General features: G+C 40.5%; 1 protein-coding gene across 1 annotated transcript; it reads left to right on the forward strand.

Annotated features, from left to right (window-relative positions):
* The first annotated feature begins 434 nt into the window (after positions 1-434).
* Positions 435-21,238, forward strand: PON1 (paraoxonase 1). The gene is given in 11 exon segments (XM_061198240.1): positions 435-466; positions 3,559-3,605; positions 5,315-5,376; positions 6,620-6,691; positions 6,694-6,808; positions 9,887-10,010; positions 12,788-12,957; positions 12,960-12,987; positions 14,208-14,289; positions 18,014-18,141; positions 21,082-21,238. Coding segments are annotated over 11 exon segments (1,017 nt in total).
* Positions 21,239-22,934: the final 1,696 nt, after the last annotated feature.

A 22,934-nucleotide genomic window follows, 5' to 3' on the forward strand; every position in this document is an offset into this window, starting at 1 on the left:
GTTTACTGTGAGCAATGAGACCACAAACTGATTACTGTAAAACAATATGGTAAGAGACTCTGTAGATGTATATGTGAAGGTTCATGAGGATAAATGAAGGAGTTACTAATCCTGTCACAGAGGGTCAGTAGGAGCTGCAGACCGTCATGAGTAAGAATCTTCCAGGTAGATTAGCAGGAAGGACTAGGTGGAGGGAAAACTTGCATGAGAAAGTGATGTAGAGAAAAGGGTCCTTGGTTTCATGGCACCTGATTTCAAGTCCCAATTCCATCCTTTTAAGGATAGTAGGACCCAATAAGGAATATTGAATAATGAGGAGTGTGCAGTGGCAGAAGGTAGACCGGGCGAGGATGCATATGGCCCCAAGGAAAGTTCCAGAATGGATTTCTTAATGTATAGCTAAAGATCCTTGCTTTCTTTTGTAAGGAGCTGGCATGTATTTGCAAAGAATAAGTCATAGCAGGGAGTATGTGATTTCTGGCCAGAGTTCAGCAGCTTATAAATCAGCAACACATCTCAAACATTGAGCTTTATCCTTTAGACCTGGAACATTTGGACTTAATCAAGCCCTTGACAAGATATTTCCTGATAATTGAAAATAAAATAGAAAAATATGAGCTGGATTATAGTAACGCAAGCTGAATTGTCTTCTGGCACTTCCCTCAGCTTTTTGGAAGTGGTGATACTGGTAAATTTTGCTGGGCAGAGGACCAAATGTGATCTTTGCATTCATACTTCAGTTCTAATCCCAGCTCAGCCACTTCATAGTTTTGTAGCCTTGAAAAGCCACTTAATCTTAGTCATCTGTAAAATAGGGGAAACAATACCTCAGGGAGAGATTTGAGGATTAAAGCAGAGTAATTACAGTACTTGAACTGTACTAGTAATGATTAGTCTGTTGAGATTTGACTTCTTTTGGCCACAGATTTGAACCCAAAGCAACTGAGTGCTCACTTAATGCCTCCTTACCTACTGTGGGCTCCCTTTAACTGTGATTATTCTACCTTTTCCAGGTTAGAGATCAACTTCCATGAGAGAGAAGCCTAAGTTAGAATACGGGCTGATCAGTTCTGCTTTTCCCTGCCCTCTGTGAACACATCACATTTAATGAACCTTGCAAGCCAGGCTGCATATCTCTTCTTCCTGTGTGATTTTGACTCTAAAAAAGCTAATTTGGCTATCCTTGGCATTTTTCCCAAGTCTTGACCCACTCACTGATTGCACGTCACTGACTCTTCTTCTGTGTCATTCTTTGTAATGTCCTTGATTATGACCTGCACTCTTAACATCTTGCACCTGTCCTTTGAGTTCCTTGGGGCACTCTGTGTATATTCACGGAGCTTTCTGTAGACCAGTGTTTTTCAAAATGGTGGATCACAAAATCAATTTAGTAAATTATGATCAACACTTACCTATTTATTTATTTATTTTTATTTTATTATTTTTAAAATTGAAGTATAGTTGACTTACAATATTATATTAGTTTCAGGTGTACAACATAGTGATTCAGTATTTTTATAGATTATACTCCATTTATAATTATTATAAAATATTGGCTGTGTTCTCTGTGCTGTACAATATATCCTTGTAGCTTATTTATCTTATGCATAGTAGTTTGTACTTCTTAATCTCCTACCCTTATATTGCCCCTCCCCACTTCCCTCTTCCCTCTTCCCATTGGTAACCACTAGTTCTCTATATCTGTGAGTCTGTTTCTCTTTTGTTATTTTCATTCATTTGTTTATTTCTTAGATCCCACATATAAGTGATAACATACAGTATTTGTCTTTCTATGCCTGACTTATTTCACTAAGCATAATACCTTCCAGGTCCATCCATGTTGTTGAAAATGGCAAATTTCATTATTTTTTATGGCTGAGTAATATTCCATTGTGTGTGTGTGTGTGTGTGTGTATATATATATACATATATATATATAAATAAATAAATATACACACATCCTCACCAATATTTGTTATATGTATGACCAGCATCTTTAAATAAATGAAATAGAATTGAATAGAAAAGTTAATTTATTAAATGTATTAGAGTGAGTATCACTTTGTGAACTTTGTTTCAGGGGTGTGTGTGTGTGTGTGTGTGTGTGTGTGATGTGTGTTTCTACCATGCAAAATGCTTTTCCTAGCGTGGGTCTTAGTCTGAAAAGTTGGTAACGCTGCTCTAAACGTTCCCTTTTATTTCTTTATTGCAAACTTTTTTGATTATAACATCAGATTTCCATTGTTGAAATATTTTTTTGTTTCTCAGGTCATGGGGGCAGATCCCAAGTTTCCTTTGAAGTCTGCTTTCTAAGTTTGTGTCCATCATTCAGGGACCCACCCTCTCCTTGCAGGCCAGGCCTTCCTCATCTATTCATTCACCTCTGGATCTCTAGCACCCAGGTTCTCTACTCTGTGCCTCAAGGTGAACTGTGGTGCTTTAACAAAGCTGATTACTAGACCCCACTGCTAGCCTCTTAGCTCAGACCCTCCTAGAGGGTAGAATTGATAGCCAATGGCATGATAGTAGGAGCATGCTACATTTTTATCTGAATGAAAAGATGAAATAATCAGTCACCTCCAAATTCCTATTATTTTATACCATGTTGTTAGGAATTTTATGCAAAGTGTCCAGTCACCCTTAGCCCATCTTCCTCCTTCTATGAGACTAAATTATCAGTAAGGCAAAGTGAAAACTTTCTCTGCCTGTCTATCTTTAGTCAAATAAGATTTCCAGGGATTGTTGGATAATTGTTGCTGCTCACTCTGACTGTATTGTATCATTAGTTCTCAAAAAATGTTTATTGTTTAGATCTCTTGGCTGTGCTAATGTTGTGGTCCATTTCTTTCAAATGCTATGTCAATAGCTCTGTGCTGCGCAGGCAGCCTGCTGGTACTTCCTTCTCACATCTGTTCTTTTTTCCTTTGTCCTTCACTCAAATGTTCCCCACAATGTTTATGCACTCAGATTTAGTAAGTCACTTTTGGGTGTGTGTACGTGCAATGCCTTTTTATATGTTGGCCTTGGGTATGATTTTCTGAAGTTATAAATCCTTTAAGCACACCTGCATTTTTCAAGTAACACACCCGAAAGCAGATGTCCAGTCCAGGCTTTGGGGCCACACTGGGCAGATGGGCAGGAGGCCCATCTGTCAGCAGCCCTAAAACATCAATGGAATAAATTGGAACCCTGTTGCTATTTAACCCAAATTTCCACTTAGGACTCCTGACACAGCTGATGAAATAGTTCCTGTTCTGCCAAAGGGCACAGAGTCCTCAAGAGGACACTATGTATCTCCTTTGTGTATCTACCCACCTCTGCTAAATAAATACTGAATGTTGTGCCCAGGGACCCATGTGTCTTGCTCAGGTCTGGTCTGGTAGAATTGCTCAGGTTTCAGGGACCACTAACCCTGGGGTTGAAACCCAGGCAAAAAGTACAGTTAAGGAGAACTTTATTGGCTACTTACCTTTGCAACTTAATTATAATTTCTGGACAGTTTTATGCATAGTTGATTCCTTTTTTTCTCTCCCAGAACAAGAAAGAATGCTTCCCAAGAGTAAAATTGGTAGAACTTCCTAACTGTAAATTAGGAAAAGGAATAGGTAAGTATTTGAGAGGAGGAAGTATCTCCCTTGAAGTATTATCTTGTGAGTTATTTGATTAATATACTTGTTAAATTTTGTTCAAAAATAAAACTATGAACCAGGAGAGTATTATTAAGTCAGTAGTTAGTTATGAATACCAAATTACTTGACTTTTGACTTTACCAACCTACTGTCAATGTTTTTGACTGTTTTTTGATCATTTGTTTTTGTTTGGTCCGTTTAGCAAAAACAACAGTCAGACAGTGTTTGATTTTATGGTAATATAACCTGAGCAGATGGCAGAGGAGGGACAAAAGAGGAATAAAAAGCAATGAGTAAAGGGTAAAATTTTTAAAAGACCTCACACACCTTTGCAGTTACCACAGGGCTTCTCCTCATGCATCTCTCTTTTAATATCTGGGAGGAAAATTTTTCCCAGAAGCTCTCAGCAGATTTTCCCTTAGATGTCATTAATCAGAGCTAGACAACAGGCTGGTGCCCTAGCTGCAAAGGAAGCTGGGAAAGTAATTATGGGCCTCCTTTGTGGAAGACTGACCCTTCAGCAAAGATAAAAGGGCCAGAGAATAGCAGCTCGTAGGCAACCAACAGGAGTGTCGGAGGACTCAAGTCCCCAGCTGGCTTCAACCAACCAACTTTGTTATTTGAGAACAACTTGTTTGACATTCATGCTTTTGTTATTTTTTTTTAAAATTTTTATTGGAGTATAGTTGATTTACAATGTTGTGTTAGTTTCAGGTGTACAGCAAAGTGAATCAGTTATACATATACATATATCCACTCTTTTTTCTAGATTCTTTTCCCATATAAGTCATTACAGAGTGTTGAGTAGAGTTCCCTGTGCTATACAGCAGGTTCCTATTTGTTATCTATTTTATATATAGTAGTGTGTATATGTCAGTCCCAATCTGCTTTTGTTATGTTTTGAGGGTTTTTTTAGAATTATTTATCTCAGTTGACTGAGGTTGGAAAGGCTAGACCACATGACTTAATGCAGTTAGCATCAGTAAGCTTGGTCAGCTATCTTATAGTGTAATCTTTTTTTCTAGAAAACAAACATGATATTGATATTAAATATCACTGGATATTTGAAAAACAAACACCTCCACTAAAATTATTAATACCAAATCAAAAATCCCATATGTCTCGAGATTGATTGAAATCCAAAAAATTTACATGTACTTAAAGCATAACTAATTTGGTGATATTTTATTGATGTTTATATTAATAGTAAATGCATATTTGGCATATGAAATGTATCCCCATTTTAACCAAAGCATTTGGAATTTGTTTATATTTCCAATAGGGTTTTCAAAGAGTTTATTTGGTTTGGAGTTATTAAGTATCAACATATATTGGGAGTTTATGTCTTTAAAAAACAGCAGGCTATTTTCAAATTACTGTACCTTTTGTACATTTAGTGAATTTCCATGTACTTTAAGAGGTTTTGGGCTCTAAGGAGAAAGTTCTAGTCCATCAATTTAAAACAAATATATTAAGTGTACATTTTAAATATACTTTATTTCAATATATGAATCGCTTTTAATTTTTAAATCATCACATTAGTCAACTGGAATAAATAAATGAACCTATCAAAGAAGAGCTAAATATGTAGCCCTATTTTCAAGTTAGGAGTGATAAAGAAAAGGACCCTTAGCTTCCTGCAACAGTATGAAACAATCTGTGCTGTCTATTCTCTTTTCTGACAGAAACTGGCTCTGAAGACTTGGAGATACTTCGTAATGGACTGGCTTTCATTAGCTCCATAAGTGTTTCCTTTCACTTATTGTGCTCTGAACCATTTTCTAGGACTGGCAGCTTGTCTTTTGTTTCAGCCTTTTTTATACCAATGCCCATCTTCAAATAAAATGAGCAGTGAAATGGTTCAAAAAACAAACCGTATATGCATTCATACTGATGTTACGATTTTGATAGTATATGTTCTATGCATATTTGTATTCCTGTATGTACAGTGAACTCTTTATATTCCCCTGTCTTCCATTGTGGCAATTTGTGAGTCCAGTGAGTTCAAGAATGGCTTCCCATTCATCTGTCTATTCCTTGAAGCACTTAAGTGGTATATTCAAATATTTGCTGAATTGAGTGCATATATGTGTGTACGTGTGTGTATATATATCCCCTCACACATCATTTAGATTTTTATCTTTTTTTATGCTTTTCAGAATAAGCCTTTTAATTTAAAATCGTTGATACTTTATTCCACAATTCCCAAACTTTGAAGAGAAAAGCCACCATGTTGTTGAACCTCTCCTGCGTATAGATCATTGCGGTAGGTGATACAGCTCAAAACAAAAGAAGTCAACAACCTAGTCTAGGAAAACAGAGTTGATAGGATACACTATACAAGTCATCCAGCCATTGAAAACCCTTTGCTTCCTGTTGTAGTTCATTCAATCCAGTTTTCTCCTGTGAAGATGGAAGACTAGTCATCCTCTGCAGAAGTGTCTTACAAACTCTTTTTTAAAGGAACAGAATATATATTTCCAGCAAAATCTTATATGGGACCCAGATATGTAAAACAAATAGATATGTGTCGTTGTTCTACCTTCAGGCTAAGAAAGGAGTTGCTCCCTGGGCTTACTAGACTTCCCCTAAACCTCGTCTCTGAGATGCTTCCAATGAACCTGCTAGGGGACGGTTTAAAAACCATAACCAATGTTCTGTCCGTGTTCCTTGCTTATATTATTGAAGCCCATTCGTAAATGTTTCTTTGGTCTGCTCTTCTTTTTTTTAATCTTTGTCATGGGTTGGTAGCTTGATAGCTGTGATATTCGACACACATGGAAGGGTCTGTGCCTGTTGTGTGGGGTCACCTGGTAGAGCATGTGGCTCCCAGAGACCCTGTGGGTCTATTGCACAAGCCAACTAAGAGGCTTCCCATGGGGCCCTGTGGCCGGAACCAGACAGTGTGAACCCAAGTGCCATCTACCACCTCCATCAGCATTTGAAGTATTTATAAAGTGCCTGTGTTTTCTCCTCCATTATTCTATAAGGGATTAAAATATCCTGGAATAAAGAGCTTTGAACCCGATAAGCCTGGAAAAATACTTCTGATGGACATGAACAGTGGATCATATCCACTGTTGAAGAGGATACAACAGTGTTGGAACTGAGGATCACTGGAAGTAACTTTGATTTGTCTTCATTTAACCCTCATGGGATTAGCACATTCACAAATGAAGGTAACAATATTTATTTAATGTTTATTTAATGTTTAATGTTTATTAAAAATAAAGCCAAATTTTAAAAAACAGAAAAATGTTAGTGAAAGAATATTTCTTTTCATCCAACTAAAGTATAATCATGAACAATGTTCTTACTCTGGGTTTTAAACTTACCCTCATGTTAATTAAATATAACGTTATAACCACATAAAGGCTTGAGAATGCTAGAATATTTGAGATTTGCAAAACACCTAATTTTTAAAAATACCAACCTTCACATCATCCCTGTAATTACTATAGTAATGATATTCAGCTCTAATCATTATGGGTTTTTCCAACTTAAAGAATTTTACAGATCCAGGCATTTACAGGAATAGATTTTTCTAACGTAAGACACCTGCAACCTACAGATCCACTGACAGATGGTCACTTTCGATGCCTCCCTGCCCACTGGTGCCTCTGGTTGTCTTCAAACTGCTTCTCCACATTTTAACATGTTGCCCCATCCCTTATGCCTTCATCCCACTTCTTCCCTTCTTTTTGCAGCCATTTCCTTGGTCTCTACATTAACTCTCAATCCCGGTTGCACACACAAGCACCTGGAGAGTTTTAAAAAGCCTGATGTCCAGGTCCCAGCCCCAAATATTCTGATTCAGTTGGTCTGAGGGAGACTTGGGCGGTATTGCTTGTTACAAGCTCTCCAGGAGATAAAAATGTGAGACCAGGGTTGAGAATCACCCCTGTCGTCCATCTCCTCATCAGACAATCCCTTCTTCAGTCCCTGCAGACTTTTCCCATTTTGGTGGGCTAAAATTGCTGCCTTGAAAGTTATCAGCAATGTCTCTCTCTCTTTCTTCCAACTCTCCCCCTCTGCCTCTCCTTCCTCCTTGCCCTCCCCTCCTCTCCTCCCTCCCTCCCCACTTCCTCCCTCCATCTCATTTTCTACTGTTGACCCCTTTCTCCTTCAACTCAACCGCCCGTCCCTGATACTCCAGTACACTTGTCTGTCCTCATTCTAATTCTGCTGCAGGTTGTCTCCCCTCTTTATTATTTTGTCACTCATTTCGAATTCTCTGAGCATTCCCCAAAGGACCAATATTTTGCCTCCTCTTTATTTTCTCTATTTCAGAAAGTTCAGCCATGTCACAACTGTGACTGTGCCGGCTCTCTAGGAGAACACCCCCAGAGTGGATGATGATGATGATGATGATGATGATGATGATGATGATGATTTTAATCAGCTCTTCAGTTCCCTCCCTTCAGCTTATTAGATACTTCTATTTGGGTTCCTCTCCTATAGCCACATTAAACTCACAATGTCGAAAAGTAATTCTTTATCCTCTTATCTTCCGTTCTTCATGTTTACCCCATATGACTTCTCTTCTTCCATATATGTATATATGAAATATACATATATCCGTATATATTTCCCTTTCAATGACCTCTTCACCCATTTATCAACACTATATTTTATTTTCAAAATATTTTAAGTGCAAAGAAATAGGGTGTTGGGTGTGTGCATGGTCTTTTAAATTAAAATGGGAAAAGTAAGCACATAAATATTACACAAGTGCTCGTATAAATTGCTTTTGCATTAAACACTACATCGTGGATTCCTTTCTCTGACAGTGCATTTAGAGCTACTTTACAATGGCTCTTTAGAATTTTGTTGTGTGGGAGTACCATAATATAGTTCATCTGTTGATGGATATTCAACCTGTTCCCACCTTTATGCTCATTGAAAACAATGCCAAAATAAACATTCTTGTACATATAGCTTCTGTGAATACTTCCTTAGGATAAATTCCTAGAGGTGGAATCTGCTGTGCAAAACGTGAATCCGGGTTTTAATCCTCACTTACGTTTGATTTCCGACTCCCTCGTTCCTCAGCCATCATTAGGGAATTTTGATACTTCCTGTCAAATGCCTCTCTTGTCCTTTCCTGTCTTTTGCTGTCAGTGCCATCTTCCTGGTCCAGTCCCTTCTCTCCACGTGCCTGGATTACTGCCATACCCACAGATCATGTTACTCCTTGGTTGAAAGCCCCCTATAAGTAAGCCCTGGATCCCTATCCTAAGCCCTGAAGACTGGCCTTGGCTCCTGTTTCTGTGGCTTCAGTATTCCCACTCTTTCACTCCTCCAACCACAACCTCACCATTAAGTGTTCCAAGGAAACGTGTGCCTCAGGCCCTTTGCACGCTCTCTTCCTTCAGCCTGGAGCACTCTTTCCCCAGATATTCACATAGTTCAGTCTCTCATTTCATTAGATATCTGGTTTGACATCATCTTCTCAGAACTTCCCTGACTCCTGTGAAGAAGACATCTCATTACTCTCCATCCCTTTATCTGGTTTTGTTTTCCCTTTGTAGCACTTAGCACCAATTAAAATAAACATTTGCTTGTCAAATGGACTAATGGGAAGCTTCATAGCTGGCTTTTCTGTTCAAATTTCTTCAATTCAACCTCCTAAACTTTACACTATTTTCCTTTAAACACCAGTTCAGTCACGTCAAAGCTTTCCGAAGACTCACTGCTTCCAAAGGCAAAGACTATGGCCTAACTTCACTTGCCGGTTCTGATCATACCTTCTTGACCACTTAAACTGGTCTCTTTCTTGTCTCAGAGTTGCACTGACTCCCAGAATCTGCTTCCCTTTGATATTATCTCTCACATGGTCTTTTTATGGAATTGATCATCTCACACTGTGTAAATTACACCTGAGCACACCTTCTCTTATTGATATTCTTCACATCTTTTATCTCTTTTATCTCAGTGCTGCATCTTGCTGAGACCATTTGCAGTAGAAAGCTTAATAAGCTCTTTGGAGTTTTAGTGTCAAGGGCTGCTCATTCTTAAGTTGAGGATTTTTTTTCCCCTTGTGGAGTCTGGAGTTTTTAGAGACTGTCACTGGGTCTTCCTTTAGCCATTTTTCTTTGGAGCAATCACAAATGCTTCTCTACAAAGAGATGAAAATATTCCATCTGCCTGATACCCTAAGTACTGGTTGGAGGTGGGTTGAAATTGCTTTCTGGAGACAGGGCTGACAGCTGACAGCTCGGTTAATGTTTCCATTTTTGTTTTTAATCTCTTCTCAGATAATACCGTGTACCTGCTGGTGGTGAACCATCCAGATTTTAAGTCCACGGTTGAGTTGTTTAAATTTCAAGAAGAAAAGTCACTTTTGCATCTGAAAACCATCAAACACAAACTTCTGCCTAAGTACTGAGATATGTCATGTTTCTATTTTCCTTTAACACCAGTGGATGGTTAATCCACTTTTAGTGTTTCCTTTTGGCAGGGAGTGGGGGACGGGGTGGGAGGATAATGGCAACTCCCCTTTCTAATGATCACAAACTCCTCCAAGTGTTCTTCTGCAGAAACTTTTTTTTTTATATAAATTTATTTATTTTATTTATTTATTTTTGGTTGTGTTGGGTCTTCGTTGCTGCATGCAGGCTTTCTCTAGTTGTGGCTCGCAGGCTCAGTAGTTGTGACTCGCGGGCTCTAGAGCGCAGGCTCAGTAGTTGTGGCGCACGGGCTTAGTTGCTCCGCGGCATATGGGATCTTCCCGGACCAGGGGTCGAACCCGTGTCCCCTGCATTGGCAGGCGGATTCTTAACCACTGCGCCACCAGGAAAGTCCTCTGCAGAAACTTTTGAGGACTCAAGCCCCTCAGAGAAGACCCATCCTCTTCCTCCCTCATTTCCCAGGTTGGCTGGATGCTGCTTTATGGCTCCTGGCCTATCAATTTAACAGATTATTTTATTAACTTCTTACAAATATTTTCTTTTTTTTAATTTTTATTTTTGGCTGTGTTGGGTCATTGTTGCTGTGCGTGGGCTTTCTCTAGTTGCAGCGAGCAGGGGCTACTCTTTGTTGTGGTGCATTGGCTTCTCATTGTTGTGGCTTCTCTTGTTGCGGAGCACGGGCTCTAGAGCTCAGGCTCAGTAGTTGTGCACAGAGCACGGGCTTAGTTGTTCTGCAGAATGTGGGATCTTCCTGGACCAGGGATTGAACCCGGGTCCCCTGCATTGGCAGGCAGATTCTTAACCACTGCGCCACCAGGGAAGTCCCACAAATATTTTCTTAATTAGGTTTTATTTCTATACCAGTTTGGATTAAAGAAAATGAGGCCTGGAGTATTCAGCTTGCCTCAGGTGACACTGTCAATAAATGGTACAACTGGAACTTTAACCCTGGTATCTGGAGTCTGGAGCTTGTGCTCTGAGTCACTATGAAATAGTGAAAACTTATTTTATTTGTTTTACCATTTAATCTTGGAAATCTTAATTTTGTCCAATTTCCCAGGGTTAGAGTATTTTTTTTCTGGGCAATTGCAAATATATTGGTCTTCGGCAATATAGAAGCAAACTATAGTTAGTGCCACAATTAACTAAAATTCTGCTCTCTCAACCCAAGGATTAGCCATGTATATTTTCTGCTTTGTATTTGATGGTTGTTTATATGGTTGTCTACAACATTAATATTCCAATGACTAATCTATTATAATTTGAGCATGTTATTAATAATAATAACAACACAATGGTCATTATTGGTCATTTACTATATGCCAGGCATGGTGCCAGGGTCTTTGATTCATTATTTCATTTTATTCTTACCCCAACCTTTCAAGGTATGGAGAGGCTCAGAGTTTAGTGACATGCTGTGGCCCCATGGATGACAGCAAGCAACTCCAGAATTCAAATGGAGTTCATCAGATTTCAAAGCTATTACTCTAAACCCTTCTGCTGTGCTCCTTTTTATGAAAAATAGCAAAGGATTATAAAGCAAACTAATATCAGAAATCTACCTTTAAAAAAGAGAGGAAAAAAACCCCAGCTTGCAGGCTTATGCCTGAAGCCTGTACAGACTAATCCTAAATTCCTAGACCCTTTTTCTCATGTAGTAACTGTGGCTACCATTGATGGAGGCTTTGTGATTGGCAGGCTCCCCGCAAAGCAGACAGCAGGCATCATCTCGTTGTAATTCCCACTGCAACGCCACAAATGAAGATTCTGACCCTTAGTCTTATACTAATGAGCTGTATGACTTTGGGAAAATCATTTAACCTCTCTTTACAGATGAGAAAACTGAGGCTCTGTACGCTTATCAAAGTCGCCCAGGAGCCCAGAGCTGCATCAGAGCTGATGTGCTGGCCGTGACGCCCTCCTCAATGGAGCGGAGATAATTCTCTCCCAGATAATGGCCCCCGGGAACTTCTGTCACCTCAATCAGCACAGAATGACTCACTTATGTGTTCGCTGTTGTACCTATTAAAGCAGAAAAATAGACTCATATATCTTAGATTTTCAGTAACACAGGGAGAATCAAAATCAGAACAACAGCAACAAAAAAGCCACAGCATCCTATTTCTGAGCATTCTTGCTCACAGACATTTCACTCCATTTAGAATTATGAAACTTTACGGCTGGATGTGATCCTGTAAGGCTGAAAGATAGACCAGTCCATCTCCTCCTTTTTTATAGATAAGGAAACTGAGGCCCTGGAATGTGAAATGATTAATTTTCCCTAGATCACACAGCTAATAGTAGCAGAGCTTTAACTAAAATGAAAGTCTCAAGATTGCCAGGGTTTTTTCCACTGCCTGATGCTGCCTTGGACTGTTGTATATGAGCATAAAGAAATGTGTGGCCCTGATAATGATTCCTGGCCTAATTGAATGTGGAGTTTAGTCTATCTAAACACACACACACACACACACACACACACACACTTTTTTAAAGACACAGTTTATAGGATTTTTATGTTCCATTGCTATTAATTAATAACCTTTTAGGGTTTCTTAGGGTAATTATTGTCTTTGAGGATTGTATAGGTTGGACTGATTTCACATAATTCTGGGCTGTAACGGCTATTGTGAAGCCTCCATTCCACTTTTTGATTTTACAAGTAGACATTAATGAATGCCAGTGCATAATCCTGTAACGTACCATGCCTTCACCTGCATATGTCATATGTGTGTGTTTGAATTGCAGTTTGAATGGCATTGTCGGTGTGGGACCTGAACACTTCTATGCCATCAATGATCACTATTTTGTTGACCCCTACCTGAGATCCTGGGAGTTGTATTTGGGTCTAGCGAGCTCATTTGTTGTTTACTACAGTCCAAATGAAGTTCGAGTGGTGGCCAGCGGATTTGATTTTGCTGTGGAATCAACATCTCACCTGATGGCAAGTATGTGAACTCTTTAAAATGCCATGCCTGTCCCCAGATTCTCCTTAGATATATTTAGAGCATATTCATTTTCTAAATGATGGGATGCATTTTAACATGTTATCCCAGTAAGAGGATTAGGGAAAATGTAAAATATCTTAATTTTTCCGGGGGTAACATATATCAAATCAGAATTTTCTGTTTTGTGAAGGCATACTCTTTTTAAATTTCTTTTTTGGGGAAAAAAGTGCATTTCAAGAGGGGGTACTGCAATAAACATTTAGTATTACTAAACAGCTTTGTTTTGAGGGAAGATTTTTGAGTGTATAATGAGATTAACAATTTGTAGGTATGTATATATCAGTAGTGCTGGTTTGTGACACGACAAAAAGCTTGTACCAAAATGTAAATCAAGGCACCACTTCCTTCATAAAGAAAGTGTCACCATGGGGAAGAAAATCAGCCTCACTAAGTAGTGTGCTTAGTGATGTAGTTGATTTACATTATTTTCTGGTGGTGACCGTGAAACAATTCACAGACCAGCAATGGTTTGGGGACCACACTTTGGGTAGCATTGGTGTGTATATAAAATCCTCCTCGTTTTGTATCATGAAGGATTTGTAACATACTTAGAAGGTTAGTAACATATTTAGAGGGTAGTAACATATTTAGAGAAAGTAACACAGACAGTTTTCAATTATTCATATCATCTCCTGGTCTTCACACATAGCAGATAATCACGCAGTCATTTATCTCTTTGTCCTGGGGTGCACTGTGCTTAGACTGGCCACAGATCTTTATGATGAATGTGACATTGCACTCAGGGTAGAGGGGAGGAAGTCTCCTCTCAGATACAGGCCAAGCACTTGTCTTCTCTTGTGCTTTCTCTGGCCTAAAACGAGGGACTAAAATGCAGAACCTGGGGCTTGCCATTATGTTGACAAACCAAGAAAAGCACTGTCATGCTTTTGCTCCCCGATATTTGCGTTAGAGTTAAGTTCCTTCCCTACTAGTCAGTGCCAGTTAGCTTCCCACCTTTAGAAATAACTTTTCAGAGATTAAAACTCCTCTGTGCACTGTCAACTCATTGAGTTCCTTCAGAGTTTGTTGTGCTTTGAGACAGGTTCCACTTTCCAGTCTCTAAGCAAAGTTCCTCCCTAGGAAGAGTTATTACAACTTCATGGTAACCTTCTGAATCACATTACTTCACGAGCTTTGATGTAGCTCTTTCTTCTTTGAAGGTATGTCTATATATCTGAAGTGCTGGCTCATAAGATTCATGTGTATGAAAAGCACGCTAATTGGACTTGAACTCCATTGAAGGTAAGATGTATTAATACTATAAGTTTGCAGAGTGATAATTAGATTCTAATTGATTTGTGAAATTAAAAGTGAGGAAAAAAGGATTGTCTAATTGGAGAACAGAACAGAATTTTTCACTCCTTTATTGAGTCATCAGCATCATATGGGTTTGTTGTTCGCTTTTGCTTAGCTGCGGAGTGGGAAGCAGCAAACCACACACATCACCTGTGAAACTTTGATTCTTTCTGCTCTAGTGAATTTTAAGCTTGGCATTGTGTTCTTCAGTTCTCTCTTTCCTTCCTTTCTTCCTCCTTCCCTCCCCCCACCCCCCTTTTTTTTCCCCTCCATGTTGATGGAACAGACAATAAATAGCCTCAACTTGTATACGACAGCACAATATTTATAAAGCCCAGGTACTCACAATGGCCGCCAGGTGCCCTGACAGCCCATCCCTTTGCTGCCTCTGTCTCCAGCCCTTGGCCCGCTGCTGAGATACTCCTGCTTGAGTATTTCTGGGGCTCCCCCGGCGAGGCCCTGCCTCAGGACGGGGCACTTGTCTGTCTCCTCAGGTGCTCCTCCTCCAGATCTCCATGGTTCTCTCCTTCATACCTTTCCAGATTTCACTAAAATGTCACTTCAGCGAGGCCTTCCCTGGGCACCTAATCTAAACTTGCAACTCTGCTCCTCGCTAAACACACACACACGCGCACACACACACACACACACACACACACATTTCCTGTCTCCTTTATGGCTTTATTTTCAGCATCCTTTGCTAACATATTTTGTATTTTACTTCTCTTCTCTATTGTCTGTCTGCCTCTCCTACTAGGGTATAAGCGCCACAGGACAGATATTTTCTCTATGTGTTCCTGGAAGAATTCCCACACGTAGTAGGCACTCAGCAAATTAATTGTTAATTTAACATGCTGGGGCAGGGCATTCTTCAGAGCTTCATCTTCACCCGAACCAATTCTGATCCAGTCTGAAGGTTTGGAGCAAAAGGGGTAAAAACACAAAGGAGAGGAAAGAAGAAGTAAGAGCAAAGTGGAGCATTATGAAAGTAACGCTTCGGAAAAACACGAAGATAGGCTCCCCGGTCAGAACTGCCCACGGCATATGAAGTGCTGTCCCCAGGCCCCGTGTGACTGTGCCGGTCGGCGCATCTCAGCGACTGTCCTGAGGGGCTTCACTCTGAGAAAATTACCTTGAAGCAACATCAAATGTAACATCATGTTTGACATTAAAATCACTGGCAGGGCTAGTTTGGTATTAGCTGAAGTAAAATGGAATTACACACACTCATATTGGCTGGGGGAATAAAAACAAATTGTGGTTATAACAATAGGCACTTCTGCAAATTGAAAGTTGAAGGATTTTGTAAGAATAAAACCCAATCCAATATACATTCAACACAGAATCATAAAGGCACTGCTCTTGCCGAGGCAAGATTGAGGGCAAAGCTTATTTCAGGTTTGGCTCCCACTTCTGGCAGCAAATCATACCTGTCTCCTGACTTAACAATTCAGTTGAGACTCCCCCCCTTCAACTGTAATGTTATTCTTTCTTTTGAAGGATCATATTAATTAAGACCAGTTAATTGATGCTTGGAGTGCCAAGAAATTTGATAAACTAGCTGGGATTGTTCTCAGAATCTGGGATGAGATGCAGATGGGTTTATGTCCTGTCAAAGTGTGGTATATACATACAATGAAATATTATTCAGCCTTAAAAAGGAATGAAGTACTAAACCATGCTATAAAACCTATGAACTTGAAGACATTATGCTAAGTGAAATAAGCTAGACACAAAAAGACAAATAGTGTATGGTTCCAGGTACCTAGAAGAGGCAAATTCATAAACAGAAAGCGGAATAGAGGTTACCAGGGGATGGGGAAGGGAGGAATGGGGAGGTACTGGGTACAGTTTCTGTTTGGGATGAGGAAAGGTTCTGGAAATGGATCGTGGTGATGGATTCACAACATTTCGAATGTACTTGATGCCATTGAATTGTACACTGAAAAATGGTTAAAATGACAAATTTCATGTTTTACATATTTTACCGCAATAAAAACGATCCCCTCCTCAAAAAAAAAAAAAAAAAATTCCAAGACACAGCCAATGAATAGTCTCACTTCAGTGAGTTCCAGCTCTCTAAAAATTGGGATATTTGTTAACAGAGGTTCCAGTTTTTCCCAAAGAGAATAATTTATTGTTTCCCTTACCAAGGAATGTAAACATTTCCACTGGACTTTGTGGAAGCATGAAACGTGGTCTGAGTGTGCATCGTGGTGAGTTAGTATTGCTCGGAATTACAGATTTGCAAGGGAAGAGTTCACTGCTGAGCCCAAGATGGGCTCCCTACTGGACTGTCAGCTCTTCCTCAGCAGGACCCAGGCCTGCCCCTTGCTCAGCAGACGTGCAAGGCAGGAGCTCATTAATCATGCAATGAATGAACGGGACCCCAGGTTTCTGTGTCCTTCTCCCACTCTCACTCCCCACCCTCATCTTTGCAGGCTTTCATCTGCCATGGAATTCACCAGTTGGCCATGACCCCTTCCAAAGATAATAGCAGAACCCCGTGACAAACATTTTCCTCACGTAAAGAACTTAACGTATCAGCCTAGAATGTCTGACACTGGGATAGATGGGGTTTGGGGATGGAGGAGACTTGGAGCTGATTTTGGCCAGAGGATGTTTGCTCAGCCGCCTCCTTTGGCCAAACTTGCCGGTTTCCAGGGTAGGCATGAGTGATGGCGCTGCGTGAAGGTCAAAAGGAGGCTCTGCCTCAATGCTTGAGCCCTCTCGTCCCTTCACGGCCATGTGGAGAGAGCTCTCATTTTGAGTAGGAAGCACAGGGCAGCGTGGGCTCACCACAGCTGTCTGTCTGCCCACGCTCTGGCCTGTGCAGTGAGTCACCGCCAGTTATTCCAGGGTCTCCGGGTGCTGAGGTAGGCTGGCCTCTGTTTGAGGTACATGGTACATATTGTTTCTCCAACTGAGAGTTAGAGGTAAACAAATAGATGCGATTTCTCCCTGGTAGAAGGCAGCCAGGATGATGAATGATGGAATTAAGAATCGTTGGTATTATTTATGATCCCGGTACAAAGCCACGACAGCAATCTGTGCAGTCATCACATGCTTGCAACTTATATTTAGAAAATAAACAGCAGAAGAACAGGGAGTTGAATAACATCAGGAAGCCAAGGAAGAAACTTTTCCTCAACTCCAAGGCACAAATTAGACCCCGGGTGATCATTTCTCCTCTGGCTGCAGAGCCTATGATTAGCCGTTAAAGAAGAGCCTACATTTCATTGATGTTCTCATCAGAAATGAATCTACATTTCCTGGTTGTTTTCTGAATGCTTATAAAAATATCATTTGCACATGCCGTTTTAGAAGGAACTGTTTTAGGCTGCACTTAAAACTTTTTTTTCTTTCAGTTTTAATTTCATGCACAGATGTTAGTCCAAATGCCTTCATCTAACTTTTAACAGTCTTCCTTGGTTTTCTGATCTTCCCCCTCCCTCGTGTGTCCTGGAAACTGGCAAAATACTAGCATAGATGGAAAGCTAGAGGAATTCCCTTGAGTGCTAGTGAAATGGGGCAGAATTGTCATGTCCCCGGAGCCAGGAGTGTGGTGACCAAGGACAGGATGATAGTTTTCCCTGATGTATTGCTCCATCACCTCACAGATTTTTTTCACTTTCTCTCCTTCCTTCTCTCCTTGGTTTTAATCTAGAAGCCTCTGGACTTTAACACACTTATGGGTAATGTATCCAAGGATCCTGTGACAGGGGACCTTTGGGTTGGTCGCCACCCCAATGGCATGAAAATCTTCTTCTATGACCCAGAGAATCCTACTGGATCAGAGGTTAGTTTGCAAAATGAATCATGTCAGTGGTTGAAAATATAAATCTCAATTATATGTGCAAATAAAAGGGGGACATAGATAGATGACCCCAGAGATCAGATATAAGAGGGAATGGGACTCCGGGGGGCATTGAGTAAGAGTGCAGGCGGGAGACAGATGGTACGTGTAAACTGGGCGATTTGAGGGGACTTCATGAGGGCACTACGTACAGAGGTGTAGGCACAGGCAGTGAACAGGGATAACGCAGTACCCCAAGGCTAACAAGGAAGGCAGGGATGGTTACCGGAAGCCAGACGAGAAGGGAGCTCTGTGTGGAGAAGGCGCTGGGAGGGGAACCTGACCTCTGGTTGAGGGATGTAGCCAACCAGCCAGGGCCTCACGGGGCTGGGGGGCTGGGGTCAGTACCCCACCTCCCTCTCAGCCCTCCCACTCCCCACCGCTGCTGCAGCTGCTCCTTGGTCAAACTCTACTGGAGGGTGGAGGGCAAGGGAGCCCTGAACAGGCTTCGTACCGGCTGAGCAGAGTGGAGAGTGGGCCTGGAGGGCTGGGTTAGGATAGCCAGCACTGGACTGGGGTCCATATCTTTATTTCAATAGTTTCTCCAACTTGGCAATTCACAAGAGTTTAAAAAATATACTATACCACGTTGCTATGGTCTAATCATTTGTGTGTTACCTGCCTTCCTGTTCAACCCCCTTTTCCTGTGTGTCAGTACACGCACAAGTTCATGTTATGGACCAGTCCTAAAGCAGGGATGGCCATCCTCTCTAAACCTTCCTGGCAGAATGGAAACCTAAATCACTTGCTGGAATGATCTGGGCTTAAAAGAACTTCTCTTCCATCTTAGTTTTAGTACCCAAAGACCCTATTGGTGTCCATGGTCTTTTTCTCAGAGGATTGTTTTGGCAGCGCAAACAGGAATTTGAAACTCACTTTGCCACAGGCATCTGAACGTTTACTATGATTTACCTGGGTTTTTTGTTTTTTGTTTTTTTTTAATTTATTTATTTATTGGCTGTGTTGGGTCTTCGTTTCTGTGCGAGGGCTTTCTCTAGTTGCGGCAAGTGGGGGCCACTCTTCATCGCGGTGCGCGGGCTTCTCACTATCGCGGCCTCTCTTGTTGCGGAGCACAGGCTCCAGACGCGCAGGCTCAGTAGTTGTGGCACACAGGCTTAGTTGCTCCGTGGCATGTGGGATCTTCCCAGACCAGGGCTCGAACCCATGTCCCCTGCATCGGCAGGCAGATTCTCAACCACTGCGCCACCAGGGAAGCCCCTTACCTGGGGTTTTTGACTCGGAGTTTTCAGTAGGTACTAATTATACTTGTTGTTTACGTCAGATACACGGTATACTTTTTGACATGGTTTACTGCTATGTATTCTTTGTAAAGCTCAGTTTTAAGAGTCAGTCTCATCCCACCCTCCACCCCTGAAAAAAAAAAAAGTTTTTTTTAAAGCCTACGTTTCTTGGATAAGAAACAAAAACCAAATACGTATTTCCATTTGCCTGTTGGCCCTTCATGCCCTTTATCTCTGGGTTTACAGGACAATTGTGATTATGGTGAAGGGCAATCCTTTGTGTCTTTTGCTAGTTCTTAGCTATTAGGACTGCTATATGGTATGCTGAATAGAATTGAAGAAATGTATGCTGTGGCGTGTTCACTGTTCAGAACTGGGCAGAATGTCAGATTCTAATTTGTTCTTGCTTGTTAGCTCATTTGGTGAACTTGGGCCATTTGCTATAGCATGGACTTAGTTTGCTGTTCTGGAAAAAAAATACTTCCTTTCTAATGATGCATATGGTAAGGTATAGCAAAAAGTAATAACGATCCATTGTCTAATGCACTGCCCCACAGAAGAGTGATTTAGTTTTATTAGAAAGTGGTTTCCTAAAGTCAAGGTGCACCATCAACTATTTCCCAGTAACTAACTACTACATGTGAATGCTATAGCAATTTCCTGACATCTGTCTTCGGTGCCAGCTGTTTTGGAGAGGTCCTTTTAAATGCTCACGTTGACCCTTTAATAAACAAGCACTAGTCTTCCTATTCTGCCATATTTGGTGTTTTTGTATATCGGTATCTGTTCTTCAAGTCACTGTACTTTATCCTAAAGCCTTCAGAAGAACACGAACTTAAAGTTGAAAGCGAATTGAGAGTTAATACAGTCCCACCCATCTCATTCTACAAATGAGAAACAAACAGTTAAGTGGAAGATCCAAAATACAACCCTGGGCTCCTGCCTTACAGTGTGCTCGGTATAGTAGGTGAATCATATGAAATTACCATTTTATGGGCCAAAATGGTCAAACATCGGCTATCATGTATAGCCATCTTAGATACTATCAATACTATACTGCTGCTAATGATACAATCATATTTCTGCCCAACTAAATGAAGGAAACCAAACTCATGAAATCTTACACATTTAGAGTTGGGACCCTAAGTTCAGAGGAATGATGAATGTGGTGGAGAGGTATGTTCTTTTTTGGGCAGTGCTCTTTTTTGTGTTTGTTTTTGTTTTTATTGCCACATTTAAAAACCAGGAATTAAGTGTAAACATCCAAATTCCTAGCTTACCTGAAAGTACACAAAAACTGGCCTGAATTCCAGCATGGCAATAATTTGACTATTACTGAGTAATACCCCCTCCTTCCCGCAATTTACCACAGTCCCTACTGCTCCTTTATGTCTCACACCCAGGCTGTACTACTGATTTATAGTTCTTGCCTCTATAGGTCTTTGAGTCTCTATCTCTGTTAAAGATCATCTGATCAGAATCTGTCACTTTGCCAAGGAGGAAACAGGTATCATATAGAGAGTAATTTCGGAACAAAATATGGTTTACCTAAAGGCTTCTTCTTATGGAGAAATGACCCCATATTTAAAGTTATGTCTTGAGTGACTTTAAAAAATATTAATCTAATGTTATTTTTGGATGGGTGCTCCAAATCCAGAAGATTTTAGAAGAACCCAAAGTTACAGTGGTTTAGGCAGAAAATGGTACAGTGTTACGAGGAAGTACGGTTGCCTCTGTGCACAAAGGGAAACTGCTGATTGGTACTGTGTTCCACAAAGCTCTTTATTGTGAGCTCTAACAGGCCGATTTGCACCCATGCCCTGACAACTGGGAGCTCCTCATTTCAACTGCTTGCCACATCTAAGGGGCCACAGTGATCTCATCTGAACAATGAATGCTGACCCTAAATTTGGACATCATAAGAGATGAAAGTGTGTTTAGCTGGGAACAGATGTGATGCATAAGGCTTCTTTGAGAGTACAATATCAAATCAGTCTTGGGATATTTGACAACTTCATTTACCAGTAAAAATCCTTTAAATGGAATTGCTAAAATCATTACGTCAGTTGTCAGGTCTTAAGTAACTTAACTATATGTGACCCAGAAAGTCCTTTCCCTAAAACACGTTTCCCCTGAGAGCACATGAGCTTATTGCTGCCTTGCCTTGTCTTGTTCAAAGAGCAGGATGAACGCACATGTCATCAGAGCCCCAGCACTCAGAGCCTCCAGTTCACGTGCTGGACAACCAGACATGCACTAAGAAGTTGTCCTCAGCTCCAGGCCTACCTCCTTAGCAAAGCCATTAGACATCCTGGCACACTCAGACCCATTCCCATTTCCCTTCTAAATATGGCTTTCTCAGTAAATAGAAACCTAAATGACCCCAACTCTCCTTTTACTCTTGCTCATTTTTGCATTGCCAAAGGTTTAGTCACAGATAAATTACGGTTTGTGTGTGTGAGAGAGAGAAATTAATATCCCCCATTTGTTACATTCAGTCTTCTGAACATTTAAGGCTTTAGGAATAAAACTGTTGAAAGGACCCCCATACTCTGGGGTGGGCTGACTCTAAGCTTGCCCTATGCTGCGTGAGGCCAACTGTTTAATGGATTTGTCACAGACCTGCTCCTGGCTAATAGGTATCAGAAGCTGTGATGGTGAAGCCATGATGGGGACAGAAAGGTGGGCGAGGGAGCATCTAGTGGGAGCTTTGATCTTTTAACTTTATGCCCAGTTCCATAATTGTGCTTTCAAATGTAATTCTAGCTGCCAATTTACACTTTACCAGGGCTAAAACTTATTTTTAGTGTCATTTCCATGGAAAATGTGCACTTTGCTCTTGATTGATAGATGTATTTTGACAGTTAATACAGGTTTACCCAGTCAAGGCTTGTTTTAGTTGAAAGTGAAAATGGAAGAGGGGGAAAAAAAATTACTTTGACAGATCTTGGTATTTCTCTTTTTATTGCATTCGCTGTCTAACAACAATAATACTCATTGGCAAGAAATTTATTTACACTAACAAATTAAATTTAATCAAGGAATTTTTAGATTGGTTAGAAAACAAAGGACCACTGTGATATTTTGCTTTGAATGCCTCTGAAAACCAAAGAGTAAGAAATGGCGTTTGAAACAGAACAATCTAGAGAAGTACATATTAACCAAGCACAAGAGAACAACCCAGACGTGGCACTATTGTCTCTTCCATGCACATGATCAGACACCAAAAGGTACAAATTAAAATTTTCAGATAACATGCTATCCATACTTACTGAACTTAAAATGATTTCCAAACAACTGTTTCCCTTTAGTGATACATAAAGAAAGATGAAAATAAATCAACTCCTCTACAACGGAATAGAATTCATTCTCTCTCTTTTTTTGTTTTCAGCCGGCCAGTTTTGTTAGTGATATGTAGCAGGTGTACTAGTGGTTTAACTGCAACACCATTAAAAGGTATAAAAGCAGCAGTGATGATCATAAATAATAGTAAG

Source organism: Eubalaena glacialis, chromosome 8 (assembly GCF_028564815.1).
Source record: "Eubalaena glacialis isolate mEubGla1 chromosome 8, mEubGla1.1.hap2.+ XY, whole genome shotgun sequence".
NCBI classification, from domain to species: Eukaryota; Metazoa; Chordata; class Mammalia; order Artiodactyla; family Balaenidae; genus Eubalaena; species Eubalaena glacialis.